The 23199-nt window shown below is 43.4% G+C and overlaps 1 protein-coding gene across 3 annotated transcripts in view; it reads right to left on the reverse strand.

The window, feature by feature from the left end:
• Positions 1-23199, reverse strand: part of tinagl1 (tubulointerstitial nephritis antigen-like 1) — an 80180-nt gene that overhangs the window by 46045 nt on the left and 10936 nt on the right. For all 3 annotated transcript variants that reach the window (XM_071368693.1, XM_071368692.1, XM_071368694.1), the window contains exons 2-4: positions 21875-22195; positions 17610-17676; positions 650-742 (exon numbers count right to left, since the gene is read on the reverse strand). In XM_071368693.1, coding sequence (XP_071224794.1) covers positions 650-742; positions 17610-17676; positions 21875-22178 — 464 coding nt within the window. In that variant the 5' untranslated portion in view covers positions 22179-22195. The remainder of the gene's footprint in view (positions 1-649; positions 743-17609; positions 17677-21874; positions 22196-23199) is intronic.

A 23199-nucleotide genomic window follows, 5' to 3' on the forward strand; every position in this document is an offset into this window, starting at 1 on the left:
TTGGTGGATCCCCTGCGGGACGGTTGAGCTAACGTAGGCTAATGCAATTAGCATGAAGTTGTAAGTAACAAGAAAATTTCCCAGGACATAGACATATTTGATATTGGCAGAAAGCTTAAATTCTTGTTAATCTAACTGCACTGTCCGATTTACAGTAGCTATTACAGTGAAAGAATACCATGCTTGAGGAGAGTGCACAGTTTTGAACATGAAAAGTTATTAATAAACAAATTAGTAGTAGCAGTCTTGATACAACATTTTGAACCGAAATGCAATGGTTCATTGGATCAGTCTGAAACTTTGCACATACACTGCTGTCATCTAGTGGCCAAAATCTAAATTGCACCTGGGCTGGAATAGTACATTATGGCCTTTCTCTTGCATTTCAAAGATGATGGTAAAAAAATTACAAAACAACGGTTGTTTTTTTCTTTGTATTATCTTTTACCAGATCAAATGTGTTATATTCTCCTACATTCCTTTCACATTTCCACAAACTTCAAAGTGTTTCCTTTCAAATGGTACCAAGAATATGCACATCCTTGCTTCAGGGCCTGAGCTACAGGCAGTTAGATTTGGGTATGTCATTTTAGGCAAAAATTTAAAAAAAGGGTCCGATCCTTAAGAGTTTTTTTTTAAGTGCTCTTACCCAAAGTTTCCTCTGTTGACAGCCTGGATCATATCATTCTCTATCAGACAGGCATGCTGCTCACACTCCCAACGCCCAGTTGTTCCACACGTGCTGTAGGAGGTAGAGAAGGGGAGAGGGAGAAGAGCAGAGAGAGAGGAGAGAGGGGCAGATAAAGAGGGGGAAGATGAATGAAGAGGGAGGCAGAGAGAGGGTACAATAGTTAAAGTTAGAATGGACAGGGGTCAGAAGTCAGAACACTGCTTTAGATTCATAGATAATGGTGCCACATTTTATTCATTATAATAATTGGAGGTCTATTACTGTACTGCACAGACTGTAGTTCAAGTGATTGATGTCATTTACTGTACAAAAGCACAACTGACCGTTGTCCACTGTTGTGAAGTAGTGATGCTGAATTAACGGAAGGAACAAGGAAAGCCAACAGTCAATATAGAGAGAACATTTTAAAAATAAAACATGTATAAGAAGTTACACTGTATAGCCTAATTCCCCAGGGAGAGACTGAACAAGAGGAACACGGGACTTGGCAAAGAGAGAGAGAAAAGAGAGAGAGAGAGGAGAGAGAATGAAGGGATGAAGAAGGGGCCTTTTAAGGCAACAGAGCACAGAAAAATGTCCATTTTTAGTCCTAAGGAACCAGGGGGGAGTGAATACTAACCAGTCTGATGGGCGTGATAAGTAGATATTGAAACATGACCGCATGACCATTTTTGTGATCCACTGAAATAGAGCATTTCTACTGTCTGTGCTGTGCTGAGTCACTGTGGGGAGGTGTGTGCGCCATGGCCCCCTGAAACAACTAGTAGCTGGACAAACACACATACAGTACAGTACAGTCGTAGGCCAAAATCACACATTATCCCCTAGTGCACTCCTTTTGATCAGGGTCTATTAGGCTATGGTCAAAAGTAGTGTACTGTGTAGGGCATGTGGTGCCATTTGGGACACAGCCATGAAGTCTGATAGGCCTACTGTACAACATACTGTAAGGAAGAGAGTGGGATACATTACCATGGTAACAACTCCTTAAGCCAGCTTTATCTAATATGTTTAGGGTCTGACACCCATAGACTTGCCATAAACATTCACACTAGCTCATGATTCCTAATAGCAATCTATGTATTAGTGAGTTGTCGTGCATACTCACACAGGTGGTTCATATACTGTACTATCTAAAGAAAGATGATGAGGATGACTTAACTTCTTACCTTATCATTATCTTAAGATAATACTAACCCTATCTCTGGTGCTATCTAGAACGTAAAAGGGTTCTTCGGCTGTCCCCATAGGAGAATGGGCTGTCCCCATTTTTTTTGGTTCCAGATAGAACCCTTTCCACAGAGGATTCTAGATGGACCCCAAAAGAGTTCTACCTGGAACCAAAAAGGGTTCTACCTGGAACCAAAAATGGTTATGCTATGGGTAGAGCCGAAGGACCCTTTTGGAACCCTTTTTTCTAAGACTGTACCTAGAAATCTCAGACTATAAAGTCTATTGGATCTGTGGTCCTATTTTATAGAGTGGAGTCCCTGTCTAGTACCCCAGTCAGAACCACCGAAACATTCTAATTTAGTCATGCTAGGTCCAATATGTGTATTAGCTAACAAATAACATTCCAGGGACAACATACAGTCAGACACATTTGCACACTCAGTGACATTGTGGTTAGAGTGTCTGCCCTCAGATTGGAAGGTGAGTTTAATCCCTGGCCGAGTCACATCAAAGACTGTAGAAATGGGACCTGATGCGTCTCTTCTTGGCACTCAGCATTAAGGCGATACATTGGGGGTAAGGCCCTGAGACACACTAACGTCCTGTTCAGGGGGAGTAGTTGTACATCAAGCTGCCTCACGTTACGGAAACAGGAGATAGGCTTCTGACCTATAAGCCGTTCTGACTTTCACACGCCAAGGCTTCTTACTACTTACACACACCCTGCTACCCTGGCACAGACCCAGACCCGTGACTGAACCTGAGGCCAACAGAAGCTGTCTGATGTCTCTGCTTGGGGGAAACAGACAGTGACTTTAAACCTCTAACCCCTTCCCTCAGCAGCCCAGAAACATCTAGAAGCCTCCAGTAGTCTCTGTGCCAGGACCCAGACACAGTGGGCCGAAGCAGAAATAAATTCATGCACTGAAACACACTCTGAGGTCTAAGTCTGGTACAGAGTACAGAGACAGAGACAGAGGGGTGAAATACGAGGGCTGTGTGAACATTGGGAGACCATAGCTCAGATTCCCCATCACACTTCATCATTAGAAACAAGAGGCTAGAAATAATACCCAGCAGGGAGATTCTCACCTCTCAGACCACAGACAGGCAGACAGGCAGAAACACGAAAAGACATACGAAAGACATGCATGCACACGCACACACACACACAAGTCAAAGAAACACGGGAGGCGCTGCCACAGAGACGACCTCCATTAGACAAAGCGTTATCAGGAGTTATCACAGCCAACTGCTTAATGACTCAAAGCTTCCACTGAAGATCCTATCAGGAACACAAAAGCCTGGAATTATCAGACAGTAACACATGGTGATAGACAAATAAACATCAACAAACACAAACACAAACACAAACACAGACACACACACACACACACACACACACACACACACACACACACACACACACACACACACACACACACACACACACACACACACACACACACACACACACACACACACACACACACACACACACACACACACACACAAACACACGCACAGATATCTACAAACACACACGCATGCACACTCACACACACACACACACATTCAAACACAAATAGACACACGGACAAAGCATTCGCAGATACTCAAGCAGATGTTGAACTGCATGTTAGTAGTGTGGTGTTGGTCATGACTGCTGTAATATATTAGCTTGCTGTTGTAAGGAGATCAGAATGGTCATCCAAGATGAGTAGAAGGGAGAGTTGAAGACAGTGGGGGCTGACCAGAGCAGAGAGGGGAGAGGAGGGCACACTGAGGGAGAGGGACAAGGAGCGTGCTTGGTTATTTAGGAATGGAAACTGTCTTCCACCCAAAACCCTGTGTGTTAAAAGACACAATGGCCTGGGAGTGTGTAGGAGTGTTAGGAACAATATGCACACATGGAAAATGAGAAGAGAGTAGGGGAGCGTGCGTGCGTGCGTTCGTGCGTGCGTGTGTGTGTGTGTGTGTGCGTGCGTGCGTATGTTTGTTCATACTGTATGTGCCTACCTGTGTGTGTATGTTTCATGCTTGTATGTGAGTGCATGAGTGGTTGTGAGTGTTTCTTGCATGTGACTTTTCGTTTGAATTTAACAGTGAAAGGGGAGTTTACACTTAAATGCTGGTCCATGCTGTACTGAAACAGGATCTATTTTTACCAGGGAGGTTGTGTTTATTTAACCTCCAAACGTTTCTCTTAAAGGAGAGGAGAGAAGAGGGAGACACACTAGGTCCATTTATCAAGGTTAGACTGTACGTCTATAGGCTCCCCTTTACTATCTCTGCTCCTATCTGACCCTTAGGTCGCCACCAACAGTCTCCTGTCCAATAGACTCCAGGGTTGAGGACTATCAGTCTGAAGCTATGCAGCAGACCTGGGTTCAAATACTATTCTAAATCCTTTAAAATACTTCATCTGTTTGGTTGAGCTTGTCTGGCTTAGTGGCCCAATAGAATAGTCCCCAAACTGCAAACCCGGCCCATCTGGCACTACAGTCAGGCTAGTATTTTAAAGATTTTGACAGTCAGGCTAGTATTTGAACCCAGCTCTGGTAGGCAGACATGAATATGGCTGGAGTTAGATTGGCCCAGAGAAACAGCTACAGGACATGTTGCATGAGTATTAAAATAAATACGATATGGATACATGAATGGGAGCAGACGCCACACAGACACTTGCCTTTGCATCCCCAGTGCACACACACACACACACACACACACACACACACACACACACACACACACACACACACACACACACACACACACACACACACACACACACACACACACACACACACACACACACACACACACACACACACACACACACACACACACACACACACACACACACACACTGTGAAACAGCCCGTGGTGGGGGTGTGAGAAACCATTCTAGCAGACAGGTGAGGAATTCTACCTCCCCTCATCCTGGAAACTGTTCTCACCACTCATCCCCTACCTGCTATCCCCTCTGTTATTTTGAATGGCTGTACATCTCCCAGACAGGAAAACTATCCACACCCCACATGCAAGGTACTTAGAACAAAGACAGTCCATTCCATTAAGACAAAAAGCCTAGAGCTGTTAGTGAGGGCTACTCAATGCACTTTGTCCAATTGAAAAGCTGCAGGTGAGGAGAACTCAGTGCAATTAAATCACAGAATTTGGTGTCTATGACAACCTGGCTTTGTCTTTCTACATATTCCTGTGTTTGAGAGAGTTTTACAGGTGTCTGTGTGTTAGAAAGAGGTTTCCAGGTGTCTGTTTATTAGAAAGAGGTTTTCAGGTGTCTGTGTGTTAGAGAGGTTTCCAGGTGTCTGTGTGTTAGAGAGATTTCCAGGTGTCTGTGTGTTAGAGAGGTTTCCAGGTGTCTGTGTGTTAGAGAGGTTTCCAGGTGTCTGTGTGTTAGAGAGGTTTCCATGTGTCTGTTTATTAGAAAGAGGTTTCCATGTGTCTGTTTATTAGAAAGAGGTTTTCAGGTGTCTGTGTGTTAGAGAGGTTTCCAGGTGTCTGTGTGTTAGAAATAGGTTTCCAGGTGTCTGTTTATTAGAAAGAGGCTTTCAGGTGTCTGTGTGTTAGAGAGGTTTCCAGGTGTCTGTGTGTTAGAGAGGTTTCCAAGTGTCTGTGTGTTAGAGAGGTTTCCAGGTGTCTGTGTGTTAGAGAGGTTTCCAGGTGTCTGTGTGTTAGAGAGGTTTCCAGGTGTCTGTGTGTTAGAAATAGGTTTCCAGGTGTCTGTTTATTAGAAAGAGGTTTCCAGGTGTCTGTGTGTTAGAGAGAGTTTTCCAGGTGTCTGTGTGTTAGAGAGGTTTCCAGGTGTCTGTTTATTAGAAAGAGGTTTTCAGGTGTCTGTGTGTTAGAGAGGTTTCCAGGTGTCTGTGTGTTAGAGAGGTTTCCAGGTGTCTGTGTGTTAGAGAGATTTCCAGGTGTCTGTGTGTTAGAAAGAGATTTCCATGTGTCTGTTTATTAGAAAGAGGTTTCCAGGTGTCTGTGTGTTAGAGAGGTTTCCAGGTGTCTGTGTGTTAGAAAGAGGTTTCCAGGTGTCTGTGTGTTAGAGAGGTTTCCAGGTGTCTGTGTGTTAGAGAGGTTTCCAGCTGTCTGTGTGTTAGAGAGGTTTTCAGGTGTCTGTGTGTTAGAGAGGTTTCCAGGTGTCTGTGTGTTAGAGAGGTTTCCAGGTGTCTGTGTGTTAGAAAGTGGTTCCAGGTGTATTGACATGTTAGACAGATGTTGCCCAGGTGTATTGACATGTTAGACAGATGTTGCCCAGGTGTATTGACATGTTAGACAGATGTTGCCCAGGTGTATTGACATGTTAGACAGATGTTGCCCAGGTGTATTGACATGTTAGACAGATGTTGCCCAGGTGTATTGACATGTTAGACAGATGTTGCCCAGGTGTATTGACATGTTAGACAGATGTTGCCCAGGTGTATTGACATGTTAGACAGATGTTGCCCAGGTGTATTGACATGTTAGACAGATGTTGCCCAGGTGTATTGACATGTTAGACAGATGTTGCCCAGGTGTATTGACATGTTAGACAGATGTTTCCCAGGTGTATTGACATGTTAGACAGATGTTGCCCAGGTGTATTGACATGTTAGACAGATGTTGCCCAGGTGTATTGACATGTTAGACAGATGTTCCCCAGGTGTATTGACATGTTAGACAGATGTTGCCCAGGTGTATTGACATGTTAGACAGATGTTGCCCAGGTGTATTGACATGTTAGACAGATGTTGCCCAGGTGTATTGACATGTTAGACAGATGTTGTCCAGGTGTATTGACATGTTAGACAGATGTTGCCCAGGTGTATTGACATGATAGACAGATGTTGCCCAGGTGTATTGACATGTTAGACAGATGTTGCCCAGGTGCATTGACATGTTAGACAGATGTTGCCCAGGTGTATTGACATGTTAGACAGATGTTGTCCAGGTGTATTGACATGTTAGACAGATGTTGCCCAGGTGTATTGACATGTTAGACAGATGTTGCCCAGGTGTATTGACATGTTAGACAGATGTTAGACAGGTGTATTGACATGTTAGACAGATGTTGCCCAGGTGTATTGACATGTTAGACAGATGTTGCCCAGGTGTATTGACATGTTAGACAGATGTTGTCCAGGTGTATTGACATGTTAGACAGATGTTGCCCAGGTGTATTGACATGTTAGACAGATGTTGCCCAGGTGTATTGACATGTTAGATAGATGTTCTCCAGGTGTATTGACATGTTAGACAGATGTTGCCCAGGTGTATTGACATGTTAGACAGATGTTGTCCAGGTGTATTGACATGTTAGACAGATGTTCTCCAGGTGTATTGACATGTTAGACAGATGTTGCCCAGGTGTATTGACATGTTAGACAGATGTTTCCCAGGTGTATTGACATGTTAGACATATGTTCTCCAGGTGTATTGACATGTTAGACAGATGTTGTCCAGGTGTCTTGACATGTTAGACAGATGTTGCCCAGGTGTATTGACATGTTAGACAGATGTTGTCCAGGTGTATTGACATGTTAGACAGATGTTGCCCAGGTGTATTGACATGTTAGACAGATGTTGCCCAGGTGTATTGACATGTTAGACAGATGTTGCCCAGGTGTATTGACATGTTAGACAGATGTTGCCCAGGTGTATTGACATGTTAGACAGATGTTGCCCAGGTGTATTGACATGTTAGACAGATGTTGCCCAGGTGTATTGAAATGTTAGACAGATGTTGCCCAGGTGTATCGGCATGTTAGACAGATGTTGTCCAGGTGTATTGACATGTTAGACAGATGTTGCCCATGTGTATTGACATGTTAGACAGATGTTGTCCAGGTGTATTGACATGTTAGACATATTTTGCCCAGGTGTATTGACATGTTAGACAGATGTTGTCCAGGTGTATTGACATGTTAGACAGATGTTTCCCAGGTGTATTGACATGTTAGACAGATGTTTCCCAGGTGTATTGACATGTTAGACAGATGTTGCCCAGGTGTATTGACATGTTAGACAGATGTTCTCCAGGTGTATTGACATGTTAGACAGATGTTGCCCAGGTGTATTGACATGTTAGACAGATGTTGCCCAGGTGTATTGACATGTTAGACAGATGTTGCCCAGGTGTATTGACATGTTAGACAGATGTTGCCCAGGTGTATTGACATGTTAGACAGATGTTGCCCAGGTGTATTGACATGTTAGACAGATGTTGCCCAGGTGTATTGACATGTTAGACAGATGTTGCCCAGGTGTATTGACATGTTAGAGGGATGTTGTCCAGGTGTATTGACATGTTAGACAGATGTTGCCCAGGTGTATTGACATGTTAGACAGATGTTGCCCAGGTGTATTGACATGTTAGACAGATGTTGCCCAGGTGTATTGACATGTTAGACAGATGTTGCCCAGGTGTATTGACATGTTAGACAGATGTTGCCCAGGTGTATTGACATGTTAGACAGATGTTGCCCAGGTGTATTGACATGTTAGACAGATGTTGTCCAGGTGTATTGACATGTTAGACAGATGTTGCCCAGGTGTATTGACATGTTAGACAGATGTTGCCCAGGTGTATTGACATGTTAGACAGATGTTGCCCAGGTGTATTGACATGTTAGACAGATGTTGCCCAGGTGTATTGACATGTTAGACAGATGTTGCCCAGGTGTATTGACATGTTAGACAGATGTTGCCCAGGTGTATTGACATGTTAGACAGATGTTGCCCAGGTGTATTGACATGTTAGACAGATGTCCCCAGGTGTATTGACATGTTAGACAGATGTTGCCCAGGTGTATTGACATGTTAGACAGATGTTCTCCAGGTGTATTGACATGTTAGACAGATGTTGCCCAGGTGTATTGACATGTTAGACAGATGTTGCCCAGGTGTATTGACATGTTAGACAGATGTTGCCCAGGTGTATTGACATGTTAGACAGATGTTGCCCAGGTGTATTGACATGTTAGACAGATGTTGCCCAGGTGTATTGACATGTTAGACAGATGTTGCCCAGGTGTATTGACATGTTAGACAGATGTTGCCCAGGTGTATTGACATGTTAGACAGATGTTGCCCAGGTGTATTGACATGTTAGATAGATGTTGCCCAGGTGTATTGACATGTTAGACAGATGTTGCCCAGGTGTATTGACATGTTAGACAGATGTTGCCCAGGTGTATTGACATGTTAGACAGATGTTGCCCAGGTGTATTGACATGTTAGACAGATGTTGCCCAGGTGTATTGACATGTTAGACAGATGTTGCCCAGATGTATTGACATGTTAGACAGATGTTGCCCAGGTGTATTGACATGTTAGACAGATGTTGCCCAGGTGTATTGACATGTTAGACAGATGTTCTCCAGGTGTATTGACATGTTAGACAGATGTTGCCCAGGTGTATTGACATGAGAGAGTTTGCCCAGGTGTATTTGCATGTTAGAGCTCAGACTGTATGTTGTATCACAGACTAACTGACAGTTATTCTGTAATCAGTAGAACATAGTGTAGTACAGTGGTGTAAAGTTTTGTGGGGTATCTGTACTTTACTTTACTATTTATATTTTTGACTACTTTTACTTCACTATATTCCTAAAGAACTTTTTACTCAATACATTTTCCCTGACATCCAAAAGTACTCATTACATTTTGAATGCTTAGCAGGACAGGAAAATTGTCTAATTCACACACTTATCAAGAGAACATCTCTGGTCATCCCTACTGCCTCTGATCTGGCAGACTCACTAAACACAAATGCTTTGTTTGTAAATGATTTGTTGAACTGTGCCCCTGGCTGTCTGTAATGATGTCTGAGTGTTGAACTGTGCCCCTGGCTGTCCGTAATGATGTCTGAGTGTTGAACTGTGCCCCTGGCTGTCTGTAATGATGTCTGAGTGTTGAACTGTGCCCCTGGCTGTCTGTAATGATGTCTGAGTGTTGAACTGTGCCCCTGGCTGTCCGTAATGATGTCTGAGTGTTGAACTGTGCCCCTGGCTGTCCGTAATGATGTCTGAGTGTTGAACTGTGCCCCTGGCTGTCTGTAATGATGTCTGAGTGTTGAACTGTGCCCCTGGCTGTCCGTAATGATGTCTGAGTGTTGAACTGTGCCCCTGGCTGTCTGTAATGATGTCTGAGTGTTGAACTGTGCCCCTGGCTGTCTGTAATGATGTCTGAGGGTTGGAGTGTGCCCCTGGCTGTCTGTAATGATGTCTGAGTGTTGAACTGTGCCCCTGGCTGTCCGTAATGATGTCTGAGTGTTGGAGTGTGCCCCTGGCTGTCTGTAATGATGTCTGAGTGTTGAACTGTGCCCCTGGCTGTCTGTAATGATGTCTGAGTGTTGAACTGTGCCCCTGGCTGTCTGTAATGATGTCTGAGTGTTGAACTGTGCCCCTGGCTGTCCGTAAATGAAAAAAATGAAAAAATTGTGTCGTCTGGTTTACTTAATATAAGAAATGTTTAATGATTTATACTTCTACTTTTGATACTTAAGTACATTTCAAACCAAATACTTTTAGTAGTACTATAGAAGTATAGTAGTAATATAATAGTATAGACGTGTAGTAGTACTATAGTAGTAAAGAAGCATAGTAGTAGTATAGTACCATATAAGTAAGTTAGTACTATAATATTATAGAAGCATAGTTGTACTATAGTAGTATAGAAGCATAGTAGTACTATAGTAGTATAGAAGTACAGTAGTATTATAGTACTATAGAAGTATAGAAGTACTATAGTACTGTAAAAGTACAGTAGTAAATAAGTGTAGTGGTACTATAGTAGTATAGAAGTACAGTAGTACTATATTAGTATAGAAGTACAGTAGTACTATAGTAGTATATAAGTATACTAGTATAGTAGTACTATAGTGCAATAGACGTATAGTAGTATAGAAGAATAGTAGTACTATAGTACTCTAGAATAATAGCGGTACTATAGTAGTATAGTAGTACTATTGTAGTATAGTACCACTATAGTAGTATAGAAGTATAATAGTAATATACACTACCGTTCAAAAGTTTGGGGTCACTTAGAAATGTTCTTGTTTTTGAAAGAAAAGCACATTTCTTGTCCATTAAAATAACATCAAATTGATCAAAAATACAGTGTAGACATTGTTAATGTTGTAAATGACTATTGGAGCTGGAAACGGCAGATATTTTATGGAATATATACATGGGTGTACAGAGGCCCATTATCAGCGACCATCACTCCTCTGTTCCAATGGCACGTTGTGTTAGTTAATCCAAATTGATCATTTTAAAAAGCTAATTGATCATTAGAAACCCTTTTGCAATTATGTTAGCACAGCTGAAAACTGTTGTGCTTATTAAAGGAGCAATAAAACTGGCCTTCTTTAGACTAGTTGAGTATCTGGAGAATCAGCATTTGTGGGTTTGATTACAGGCTCAAAATGGCCAGAAACAAAGCCTGTTCTTCTGAAACTCGTCAGTCTATTCTTGTTCGGAGAAATGAAGGCTATTCCATGCGAGAAATTGCCAAGAAACTGAAGATCTCGTACAACGCTGTGTACTACTCCCTTCACAGAACAACGCAAACTGGAACTAACCAGAATAGAAAGAGGAGTGGGGGCCAGGTGCACAACTGAGCAAGAGGACAAGTACATTAGAGTGTCAGTTTAAGAAACAGATGCCTCACAAGTCCTCGACAGGCAGCTTTATTAAATAGTACCACAAAACACCAGTCTCAACGTCAACAGTGAAGAGGCGACTCCGGGATGCTGGCCTTCTAGGCAGAGTTCCTCTGTCCAGTGTCTGTGTTCTTTTGCCCGTCTTAATCTTTTCTTTTTATTGGCCTGTCTGAGATATGGCTTTTTCTTTGCAACTCTGCCTAGAAGGCCAGCATCCCGGAGTCGCCTCTTCACTGTTGACGTGAGATTGGTGTTTTGCGGGTACTATTTAATGAAGCTGCCAATTGAGGACTTGTGAAGCGTCTGCAAAGGATAAGTTCATTAGAGTTACCAGCCTCAGAAATTGCAGCCCAAAACAATGCTCCACAGAGTTCAAGTAACAGACGCATCTCAACATCAGCTGTTCAGAGGAGACTGCATAAAACCGGCCTTCATGGTCGAATTGCTGCAAAAAAACACTACTAAAGGACATCAATAAGAAGAAGAGACTTGTTTGGTCCAAGAAACACGAGCTAAGGACATTAGACCCGTGGAAATCTGTCCTTCAGTCTGATGTCCAAATTTGAGATTTTTGGTTCCAACCGCCATGTCTTTGTGAGACGCAGAGTAGGTGAACGGATGATCTCCGCATGTGCGGTTCAACGTGAAGCATGGAGGAGGAGGTGTGATGATGTAGGGTGCTTTGCTGGTGAGACTGTCAGTGATTTATTTAGAATTCAAGGCACACTTAACCAGCATGGCTACCACAGCATTCGGCAGTGATACGTCATCCCATCTGGTTTGCACTTAGTGGGACTATAATTTGTTTTCAAACAGGACAATGACCCAACACACCTCCAGGCTGTGTAAGGGCTATTTGACCAATAAGGAGAGTGATGGAGTTCTGCATCAGATGACCTGGCCTCCACAATCACCCGACCTCAACCCAATTGAGATGGTTTGGGATGAGTTGGACCGCAGAGTGAATGAAAAGCAGCCAACAAGTGCTCAGCATATGTGGGAACTCCTTCAAGACTGTTAGAAAAACATTCCAGGTGGAGCTGGTTGAGAGAATGCCAAGAGTGTGCAAAGCTGTCATCAAGGCAAAGGGTGGTAACTTTGAAGAATCTCATATATAAAATATATTTGTTAACACTTTTCTGGTTACTACATGATTCAATATGTGTTATTTAATCGTTTTGAACTATTATACTACAATGCAGAAAATAGTAAAAATAAAGAAAAACACTTGAATGAGTAGGTGTGGAAAACTTTTGACTGGTACTGTATATACAAAATATGTGGACACCCCTTCAAATTAGTGGATTCGGCTATTTCAGCCACATCCGTTGCTGACAGATGTAAATTGAGCACACAGCCATGCAATCTCCATAGACGATACTGGATGATACTTTCCAAAAGTAAGTTTGTCAAATTTCTGCCCTGCTAGAGCTGCCCCGGTCAACTGTAAGTGCTGTTATTGTGAAGTGGAAATGTCTAGGAGCAATAACGGCTCAGCCGCAAAGTGGTAGGCCACACAATCTTACAGAACGGGACCGGCGAGTGCAGAAGCGTGTAGCGCGTAAAAATCATCTGTCCTTGGTTGCAACACTCACTACCGAGTTCCAAACTGCCTCTGGAAGCAACATCAGCACAATAACTGTTTGTCGGGAGCTTCATGAAATGGGTTTCCATGGCCCAGCAGCCGCCCGCAAGCCTAAGATCACCATGCGCAATGCCAAGCGTCAGCTGGAGTGGTGTAAAGCTCACCGCCATTGGACTCTGGAGCAGTTGAAACACATTCTCTGGAGTGAAGAATCACTCTTCACCATCTGGCAGCCCGACGGACAAATCTGAGTTTGGCGAATGCCAGGAGAACGCTACATGCCCCAATGCATAGTGCCAACTGTAAAGTTTGGTGGAGGAGAAATAATGGTCTGGGGCTGTTTTCATGGTTTGGGCTAGGCTCCTTAGTTCCAATTATACAAAATCTTAATGCTACAGGACACAAGGACATTCTAGACGATTCTGTGCTTCCCACATTGTGACAACAGTTTGGGGAAGGCCTTTTCCTGTTTCAGCATGACAATGCCCCCGTGCACAAAGCGAGGTCCATACAGAAAGGGTTTGTCAAGATCAGTGTGGAAGAACTTCACTGGCCTTCACAAAGCCCTGACCTCAACCCCGTCGAACACCTTTGGGATGAATTGGAACGCCGACTGCGAGCCAGTCCTAATCGCCCAACATCAGTGCCCGACTTCACTAATGCTCTTGTGGCTGAACGGAAGCAAGTCCCCGCAGCAATGTTCCAATATCTTGTGGAAAGCCTTCCCAGAAGAATGGAGGCTGTTATAGCAACAAAGGGGATCAACTCCATATTAATGCACATGATTTTGGAATGAGATGTTTTTAAGGCCCTCGGATCAATTTTCCCCAATTATATATTTTTTGAACTCAGTCGGGGTCTGAAATTACTGTTGCGAGTTAGAATAATAGAATACACAAGGTGCAATTGTTTTATTTGGTTGTGCATCAGCAGTTTTTCTCCTATGTCAGTCACTGATAGTCAGTCAATTAGCCCATGTCAGCAATACTTTTTTAGATTGCTAAGTTAGTGTAGCAGTCAGCTATCTAAATGCCACGTGTGCACCCTCTCCGGCATCTAGGTCACCAGGCTGCTCGTTATGGCGCACACCTGTCACCATTGTTACGCGCACCTGCGCGTCATCAGACTCACCTGGACTCCATCACTTCCCTGATTACCTTCCCTACATATGTCACTCCCTTTGGTTCCTTCCCCAGGCGTTATTGTTTCTGTTCCTGTGTCATGTCTGTGCGTTGTTCGTGTCTCTTATTTTGTATTATGTTGTGTTTATTTATTAAAACACTCACTCCCTGAACTTGCTTCCTGACTCTCAGCGCACTTCTTTACACTGAACTTGTTATCATGGTCGAATTACCAGTGGGTGGCCCCGCTGGGTTAACGAAGCCCTAGCTGGGATGATACTGTAGTTTAGCCTGTAGTTTAGCCTGTGTGTAAGTTAACTAAGCCCTAGCTGGGATGATACTGTAGTTTAGCCTGTGTGTAAGTTAACTAAGCCCTAGCTGGGATGATATTGTAGTTTAGCCTGTGTATAAGTTAACTAAGCCCTAGCTGGGATGATACTGTAGTTTAGCCTGTGTATAAGTTAACTAAGCCCTAGCTGGGATGATACTGTAGTTTAGCCTGTGTATAAGTTAACTAAGCCCTAGCTGGGATGATACTGTAGTTTAGCCTGTGTGTAAGTTAACTAAGCCCTAGCTGGGATGATATTGTAGTTTAGCCTGTGTATAAGTTAACTAAGCCCTAGCTGGGATGATACTGTAGTTTAGCCTGTGTATAAATTAACTAAGCCCTAGCTGGGATGATACTGTAGTTTAGCCTGTGTATAAATTAACTAAGCCCTAGCTGGGATGATACTGTAGTTTAGCCTGCGCTCGCTGTTGCCCCTAGTGGCCGGTTTCGACCTAATCTCCCGACATCCTCAGACATGGATGGACGTTGAATACTGACTTGTATCACAGGTGACCTGGCTGCTCTAGCCCCCACAAGGCCCACTGTTGCTCAATGTTTCGAATGTTTACCAATTTTGCTCAATGTTGCCTAATGTTGCCGAATGCTAAGTGTTGTATTGTAGTGTGATGTGATGCCATTTCTTGCCGTTGCTTGTCTAATGCTGCTTCGATAAAGGAGATAGCTAGCTACAATAACCCAAATGAATGGACAGGGGTCCCAAGAATATGTAGAAGAGTTATGAATGAGACAGCATCACGAGAAGAGCCCCCAAATCTCTCCATGGAAAACGTGGGTCTGTCTGTGGTACAACCAGAAAGGTTAGGTCATCAGAGCAAAGTGTGTGAAGGACTAATCACTGTTTGGACAGAAGAGATGTAAAGAAAGAAGTGAGAGGGGAGAAAGAGGAGGATATGAAGGAGTGAGAAAGGTACATAGAGAGGAAAAAGAGAAAGCTGCAGTGGTGGAATAAGTACCCAACTGTCATACTTGAGTAAAAGTAAAGATTCCTTAATAGGAAATGACTGAAGTAAAAGTGAAAGTCACCCAGTAAAATACTACTTGAGTAAAAGTCTAAAAGTATTTGGTTTTAAATATACTTAAGTATCAAAAGTAAAAGTAATTCTTTATATTAAGCAAATCAGACGGCACCATTTTCTTGTTTTTTATTTATTTACGGATAGCCAGGTGCACACTCCAACACTCAGACATCATTCACAAACAAAGCATGTGTTTAGTGAGTCCTCCAGATCAGAGGCAGTAGATGACCAGGGATGTTCTCTTGATAACTGTGTGAATTAGACAATTTTCCTGTCCTGCTAAGCATTCAAAATGTAACGAGTATTTTTACGTGTCAGGGAAAATCTATGTAGTAAAAAGTACATTATTTTCATTTGAAAAGTAGTGAAGTAAAAGTGAAAGTTGCCAAAAATAGAAATAGTAAAGTACAGATACCCCTTTCCGGGTATGTTTACTAAGTAGTTTACACCGCTAGAACTTAAGTACTTTACAGCACTAGAACTTAAGTACTTTACACCGCTAGAACTTAAGTACTTTACACCACTAGAACTTAAGTACTTTACACCACTAGAACTTAAGTACTTTACACCACTAGAACTTAAGTACTTTACACCACTAGAACTTAAGTACTTTACACCACTAGAACTTAAGTGCGTTACACCACTAGAACGTAAGTACTTTACACCACTAGAACTTAAGTACTTTACACCACTAGAACTTAAGTACTTTACACCACTAGAACTTAAGTGCGTTACACCACTAGAACGTAAGTACTTTACACCACTAGAACTTAAGTACTTTACACCACTAGAACTTAAGTGCGTTACACCACTAGAACGTAAGTACTTTACACCACTAGAACTTAAGTACTTTACACCACTAGAACTTAAGTACTTTACACCACTAGAACTTAAGTACTTTACACCACTAGAACTTAAGTGCGTTACACCACTAGAACGTAAGTACTTTACACCACTAGAACTTAAGTACTTTACACCACTAGAACTTAAGTACTTTACACCACTAGAACTTAAGTGCGTTACACCACTAGAACGTAAGTACTTTACACCACTAGAACTTAAGTACTTTACACCACTAGAACTTAAGTACTTTACACCACTAGAACTTAAGTGCGTTACACCACTAGAACGTAAGTACTTTACACCACTAGAACTTAAGTACTTTACACCACTAGAACTTAAGTGCGTTACACCACTAGAACGTAAGTACTTTACACCACTAGAACTTAAGTACTTTACACCACTAGAACTTAAGTACTTTACACCACTAGAACTTAAGTGCGTTACACCACTAGAACGTAAGTACTTTACACCACTAGAACTTAAGTACTTTACACCACTAGAACTTAAGTACTTTACACCACTAGAACTTAAGTGTGTTACACCACTAGAACGTAAGTACTTTACACCACTAGAACGTAAGTACTTTACACCACTAGAACTTAAGTACTTTACACCACTAGAACTTAAGTGCGTTACACCACTAGAACGTAAGTACTTTACACCACTAGAACTTAAGTGCGTTACACCACTAGAACGTAAGTACTTTACACCACTAGAACTTAAGTACTTTACACCACTAGAACTTAAGTGCGTTACACCACTAGAACTTAAGTACGTTACACCACTAGAACTTAAGTACTTTACACCACTAGAACTTAAGTACGTTACACCACTAGAACTTAAGTACTTTACACCACTAGAACGTAAGTACGTTACACCACTAGAACGTAAGTACTTTACACCACTAGAACGTAAGTACGTTACACCACTAGAACGTAAGTACTTTACACCACTAGAACTTAAGTGCGTTACACCACTAGAACTTAAGTACTTTACACCACTAGAACGTAAGTACGTTACACCACTAGAACGTAAGTACTTTACACCACTAGAACTTAAGTACTTTACACCACTAGAACGTAAGTGCGTTACACCACTAGAACGTAAGTACTTTACACCACTAGAACGTAAGTACTTTACACCACTAGAAAGCGGTTAGACACTTACCATAAGTTGCAGTTCTCTTTGTATGTCTGTCCTGAGAGGAATTTGTGTCCGTTTCTTTCACATGTGCCTGGAATGAAACAAAAGGAGAAAATTCAATAAGATGGTGCCAGTGGATAGGATCACACCAATGATTACTTTGATCCTGTTGTGGTGGAAGATCTGAGAGGATGACTTAAAGAATCACAACACTTCCATTGATACACTACACACTACATACTACAGACAAACACTACACACTACGGACACACACTACACACTACAGACACACACCACAGACACACACTAAACACGACATACTACAGACACGCATTCTACACTCCACACCCCACACTACAGACACACACTAGATACTACATACTACAGACACACACTACACACTCCACACTACAGACACACACTACATACTACAGACACACACTACACGCTACACACTACAGACACACACTCTACACTACAGGCACACACTACACTACAGACACACGCCACTACAGACGCACACTCCACACTACAGGCACACACTACACCACAGACACACACTACACACTACAGACACACACTACACTACAGACACACACTACACACTACAGACACACACTACACTACAGACACACACTACACACTACAGACACACAATACACGCCAGACACACACTACACTACCGACACACACTCCATACTACAGACACACACTCCCCATCACAGACACACACTCCGCACTACAGACACACACTGCACACTACAGACACACACTCTACACTACACACTACACTACAGACACACACTCCACTCTACATGCACACACTCTGCATTACACACTCCATACTACAGACACATACTCTACACTACACACTAGGCACTCCACACTACAGACACACACTCAATATTACACACTACAGACACACACTACACCCCCCCTCTAGTGAGAGAATTAACAGTAACACCCTGATGTGAGGTGTATAGTAGTGTGTAGGGTCTGGGAACCATGAGCTTCAGTAATCTGCTGTTGGAATGTCCTGTTAGCTTTTGGCCTGTGTTTCCCAGAATATCAGGTCCCCATCATGCCTTAATGAGCTTAATTACACACACACACACACACACACACACACACACACACACACACACACACACACACACACACACACACACACACACACACACACACACACACACACACACACACACACACACACACACACACACACACACACACACACACACACACACACACACACACACACACACACACACACACACACACACACAGTTGAAGTCGGAAGTTTACATACACCTTAGCCAAATACATTTAAACTCAGTTTTTCACAATTGCTGGCATTTAATCTGAGTAAATATTCCGTCTTAGGTCAGTTAGGATCACCACTTTATTTTAAGAATGTGAAATGTCAGAATAATAGTAAAGAGAATGATTTATTTCAGCTTTTATTTCTTTCATCACATTCCCAGCGGGACAGAAGTTAACATACACTCAATGAGTATTTGGTAGAATTGACTTTAAATTGTTTAACTTGGGTCAAACGTTTTGGGTAGCCTTCCACAAGCTTCCCACAATAAGTTGGGTGGATTTTGGCCCATTCCTCCTGACAGAGCTGGTGTAACTGAGTCAGGTTTGTAGGCCTCCTTGTTCCCACAAGCTTTTTTAGTTCTGCCCAAAAATATTTCTATAGGATTGAGGTCAGGGCTTTGTGATGGCCACTCCAATACCATGTCTTTGTTGTCCTTAAGCCATTTTGCCACAACTTTGGAAGTATGCTTGGGGTCATTGTCCATTTGGAAGACGCATTTGCGACAAAGCTTTAACTTCCTGACTGATGTCTTGAGATGTTGCTTCAATATATCCACATAATTTTCCTACCTCATGATGCCATCTATTTTGTGAAGTGCACCAGTCCCTCCTGCAGCAAAGCACCCCCACAACATGATGCTGCCACCCCCGTGTTTCACGGTTGGGATGGTGTTCTTCGGCTTCGAAGCATCCCTCCTTTTCCTCCTAACAGAACGATGGTCATTATGGCCAAACAGTTCTATTCTTGTTTCATCAGACCAGAGGACATTTCTCCAAAAAGTACATTCTTTGTCCCCATGTGCAGTTGCAAACCGTAATCTGGCTTTTTTATGGTGGTTTTGGAGGCATGGCTTCTTCCTTGCTGAGCGGCCTTTCAGGTTATGTCGATATAGGACTTGTTTTACTGTGGATATAGATACTTTTGTACCTGTTTCCTCCAGCATCCTCACAAGGTCCTTTGCTGTTGTTCTGGGATTGATTTGCACTTTTCGCACCAAAGTACGTTCATCTCTAGGAGACAGAACGCATCTTCTTCCTGAGCGGTATGACGGTCCCATGGTGTTTATACTTGCCTGCCATTGTTTGTCCAGATGAACGTGGTACCTTCAGGCGTTTGGAAATTGCTCCCAAGGATGAACCAGGCTTGTGGAGGTCTACAATTTTGTTGTGGAGGTCTTGGCTGATTTCTTTTGATTTTCCCATGATGTCAAGCAAAGAGGCACTGAGTTTGAAGGTAGGCCTTGAAATACATCCACAGGTACACCTCCAATTGACTCAAATTGTGTGAATTAGCCTACCAGAAGCTTCTAAAGCCATGACATCATTTTCTGGAATTTTCCAAGCTGTTTAAAGGCACAGTCAACTTAGGGTATGTAAACTTCTGACACACTGGAATTGTGATACAGTGAATTATAAGTGAAATAATCTGTCTGTAAACAAAACAATTGTTGAAAGAATTACTTGTATCATGCACAAAGTAGATGTCCTAACCGACTTGCCAAAACGATAGTTTGTTAACAAGAAATTTGTGGAGTGGTTGATGACTTCAACCTAAGTGTATGTAAACTTCCGACTTCAATTGTGTGTGTGTGTGTGTGAGTGTTGGTGTGTGTGTATGAACATGCCCCATGTTGTCTAGTGAGCACATACCTGCCTCGACCTCTCCCAGCCTCCTGTCCCATTCCCATCACCTATCCCTCCCTCTGCATAGCACACATTCTTTCTCCTGACCTCCATTCATACATCCTTCCCTCCCTGGCCTCCCCCTCCCTCTGTCTCAGACTAATAAGAAGACCACTGTTTTTGGTCTATTCTCAGGTACGGCCCTGCTGCCACCTCTGCAACAACTAGCAGGGATATACTGTATGTGGAGCATAATAACCATTGTGCTTATTCATATTTCACAGGCCAATGTGACCTCCTACCTAGATCATTATTGAATTGTAAAGCAACTGTGAGAACTGAACAAATAACTTTGCCTGTACACATAAGATTAGCAGTTGGTTATTGCCATTCATTCAGTAGTCCCATAGTAGCCACTCAGTGTGGGGCCTCAGTGGGGCTAGGATTAGGGTGGGGCCTGTCAGTGGGGCTAGGGTTAGGGTGGGGCCTGTTGGTGGGGCTAGGATTAGGATGGGGCCTGTCAGTGGGACTAGGGTTAGGATGGGGCATGTCAGTGGGGCTAGGGTTAGGATGGGGCCTGTCAGTGGGACTAGGGTTAGGGTGGGGCCTGTCGGTGGGGCTAGGGTTAGGATGGGGCATGTCAGTGGGGCTAGGATTAGGGTGGGGCCTGTCAGTGGGACTAGGGTTAGGGTGGGGCCTGTCAGTGGGACTAGGGTTAGGGTGGGGCCTGTCGGTGGGGCTAGGATTAGGGTGGGGCCTGTCAGTGGGGCTAGGGTTAGGATGGGGCCTGTCAGTGGGACTAGGGTTAGGATGGGGCCTGTCAGTGGGACTAGGGTTAGGGTAGGGCCTGTCAGTGGGGCTAGGGTTAGGGTAGGGCCTGTCAGTGGGGCTAGGGTTAGGGTGGGGCCTGTCAGTGGGGCTAGGTTAGAGTGGGGTCTGTCAGTGGGACTAGGTTAGGATGGGGCCTGTCAGTGGGGCTAGGGTTAGGGTGGGGCCTGTCAGTGGGGCTAGGGTTAGGATGGGGCCTGTCAGTGGGGCTAGGTTTAGGATGGGGCCTGTCAGTGGGGCTAGGTTAGTGGGGTATTATGCCTTTGGCTACTGTACATTTTTCCCACTGTACTGGGCCTTTCTTTCTTAATCCTAAAAAGCAAGCCCACACACACACAAACATACACACACACACACACACACACACACACACACACACACACACACACACACACACACACACACACACACACACACACACACACACACACACACACACACACACACACACACACACACACACACACACACACACACACACACACACACACACACACACACTCTCTCCATCTTACCAATGAAAGGGGGTGAGATGCCCAGACAGTGGCCCCAGAAGTCGGGGCAGCAGTCGGAGACGGTGCGGTTACAGAACAGGTCACAGTAACAGATGGTGTCCAGGTAGGGCACCGTACACTGATCCTCACGACCCGGGCAGCAGCCACCCCGCTGCTCGCAGTACGACCCAAACGGGTCCCTGATGCCCTCCATGTGCAGCGGGCTCATCAGCTCCCTCTTCGTCCTCCTGGATGTGCCTCTTGCCGCCATGCTCTCCACCGCCACCAGGAGGAGCACCACTGCTAATGATGCTAGAAGCTTCATTATCACCCTGACAGAAGCTAAAAAGAAGAACATCTGTTAGGATGCAGAAGTACTTCTGTAGAAAATCTGCCAATTTTCATAACCGTAGGAGAATATAGTCTAAACATAACAGTAATGGATTATTTTGGAAGAGATTAACAAAACCATGTGTTATAGGTCTAGTCCTGTAGATCATCAAGTGAGCCTAACACAGTAGGAGAATAGTCTAAATCTAACAGTAACCACTAAAGTCACCCTCAGTGGGTTATTTAACAGCTGGAGAGAGTGCTTAGGAAGACTGGAGGAGGAGCAGGGGAGGAGGAAGAGGAGAAGCAGGAGGAGGAGAAGGAGCAGGAGGAGGAGAAGCAGGAGCAGGAGCAGGAGGAGAAGGAGGAGCAGGAGGAGGAGAAGCAGGAGCAGGAGGAGCAGGAGGCCTGAGTTGTATGCCTACTTGGCAAGGTTTCCATTCACACGGTCACAGTGGACTTTGAGTGGACTCTGGCAGCAAGACCAAAATATCAACACACCTACGTGATAACACACAGGTTAATCTGGTCCTTTTATTAAACAATCCACTCACAACTTTCAACAGGGCCATAAAGTATATCTAAAACATCAACTAACTGTGATAGCATACAATAACATATTTGATTTGATTTAAAGGGTGAACCTACTGTGAGCAACTGATGGTTGAAGTACTGAATTTCTTTTATCCTCTTCCTGTGTTTAATTAGATTTTTGTTGAATAAGCCTGTCATGTGGGTATAGATTATTTCAGAATAACTAATAAGAATAGTAACATAGCACCTTTGTATGTAAAAAGTGTTTATTATCAACAAGTATGGAACATATCACTTTGTAAACTATGTAGCTTTGACATGAGTTCAAATTTCAAGCGACCTCTCTACATAGCCCTAAAAATGCTACTACTTTTCGAATGAAATCTATAGCACACAAAGAATGTGATATTTCAATTTGGACAATGCACATCTATACTTACACATGTGTATGATGGATAGAACGGTTAGGTAAAGCTACAAAG

This window comes from Salvelinus alpinus, chromosome 26 (assembly GCF_045679555.1).
Source record: "Salvelinus alpinus chromosome 26, SLU_Salpinus.1, whole genome shotgun sequence".
In the NCBI taxonomy this organism is placed as follows: domain Eukaryota; kingdom Metazoa; phylum Chordata; class Actinopteri; order Salmoniformes; family Salmonidae; genus Salvelinus; species Salvelinus alpinus.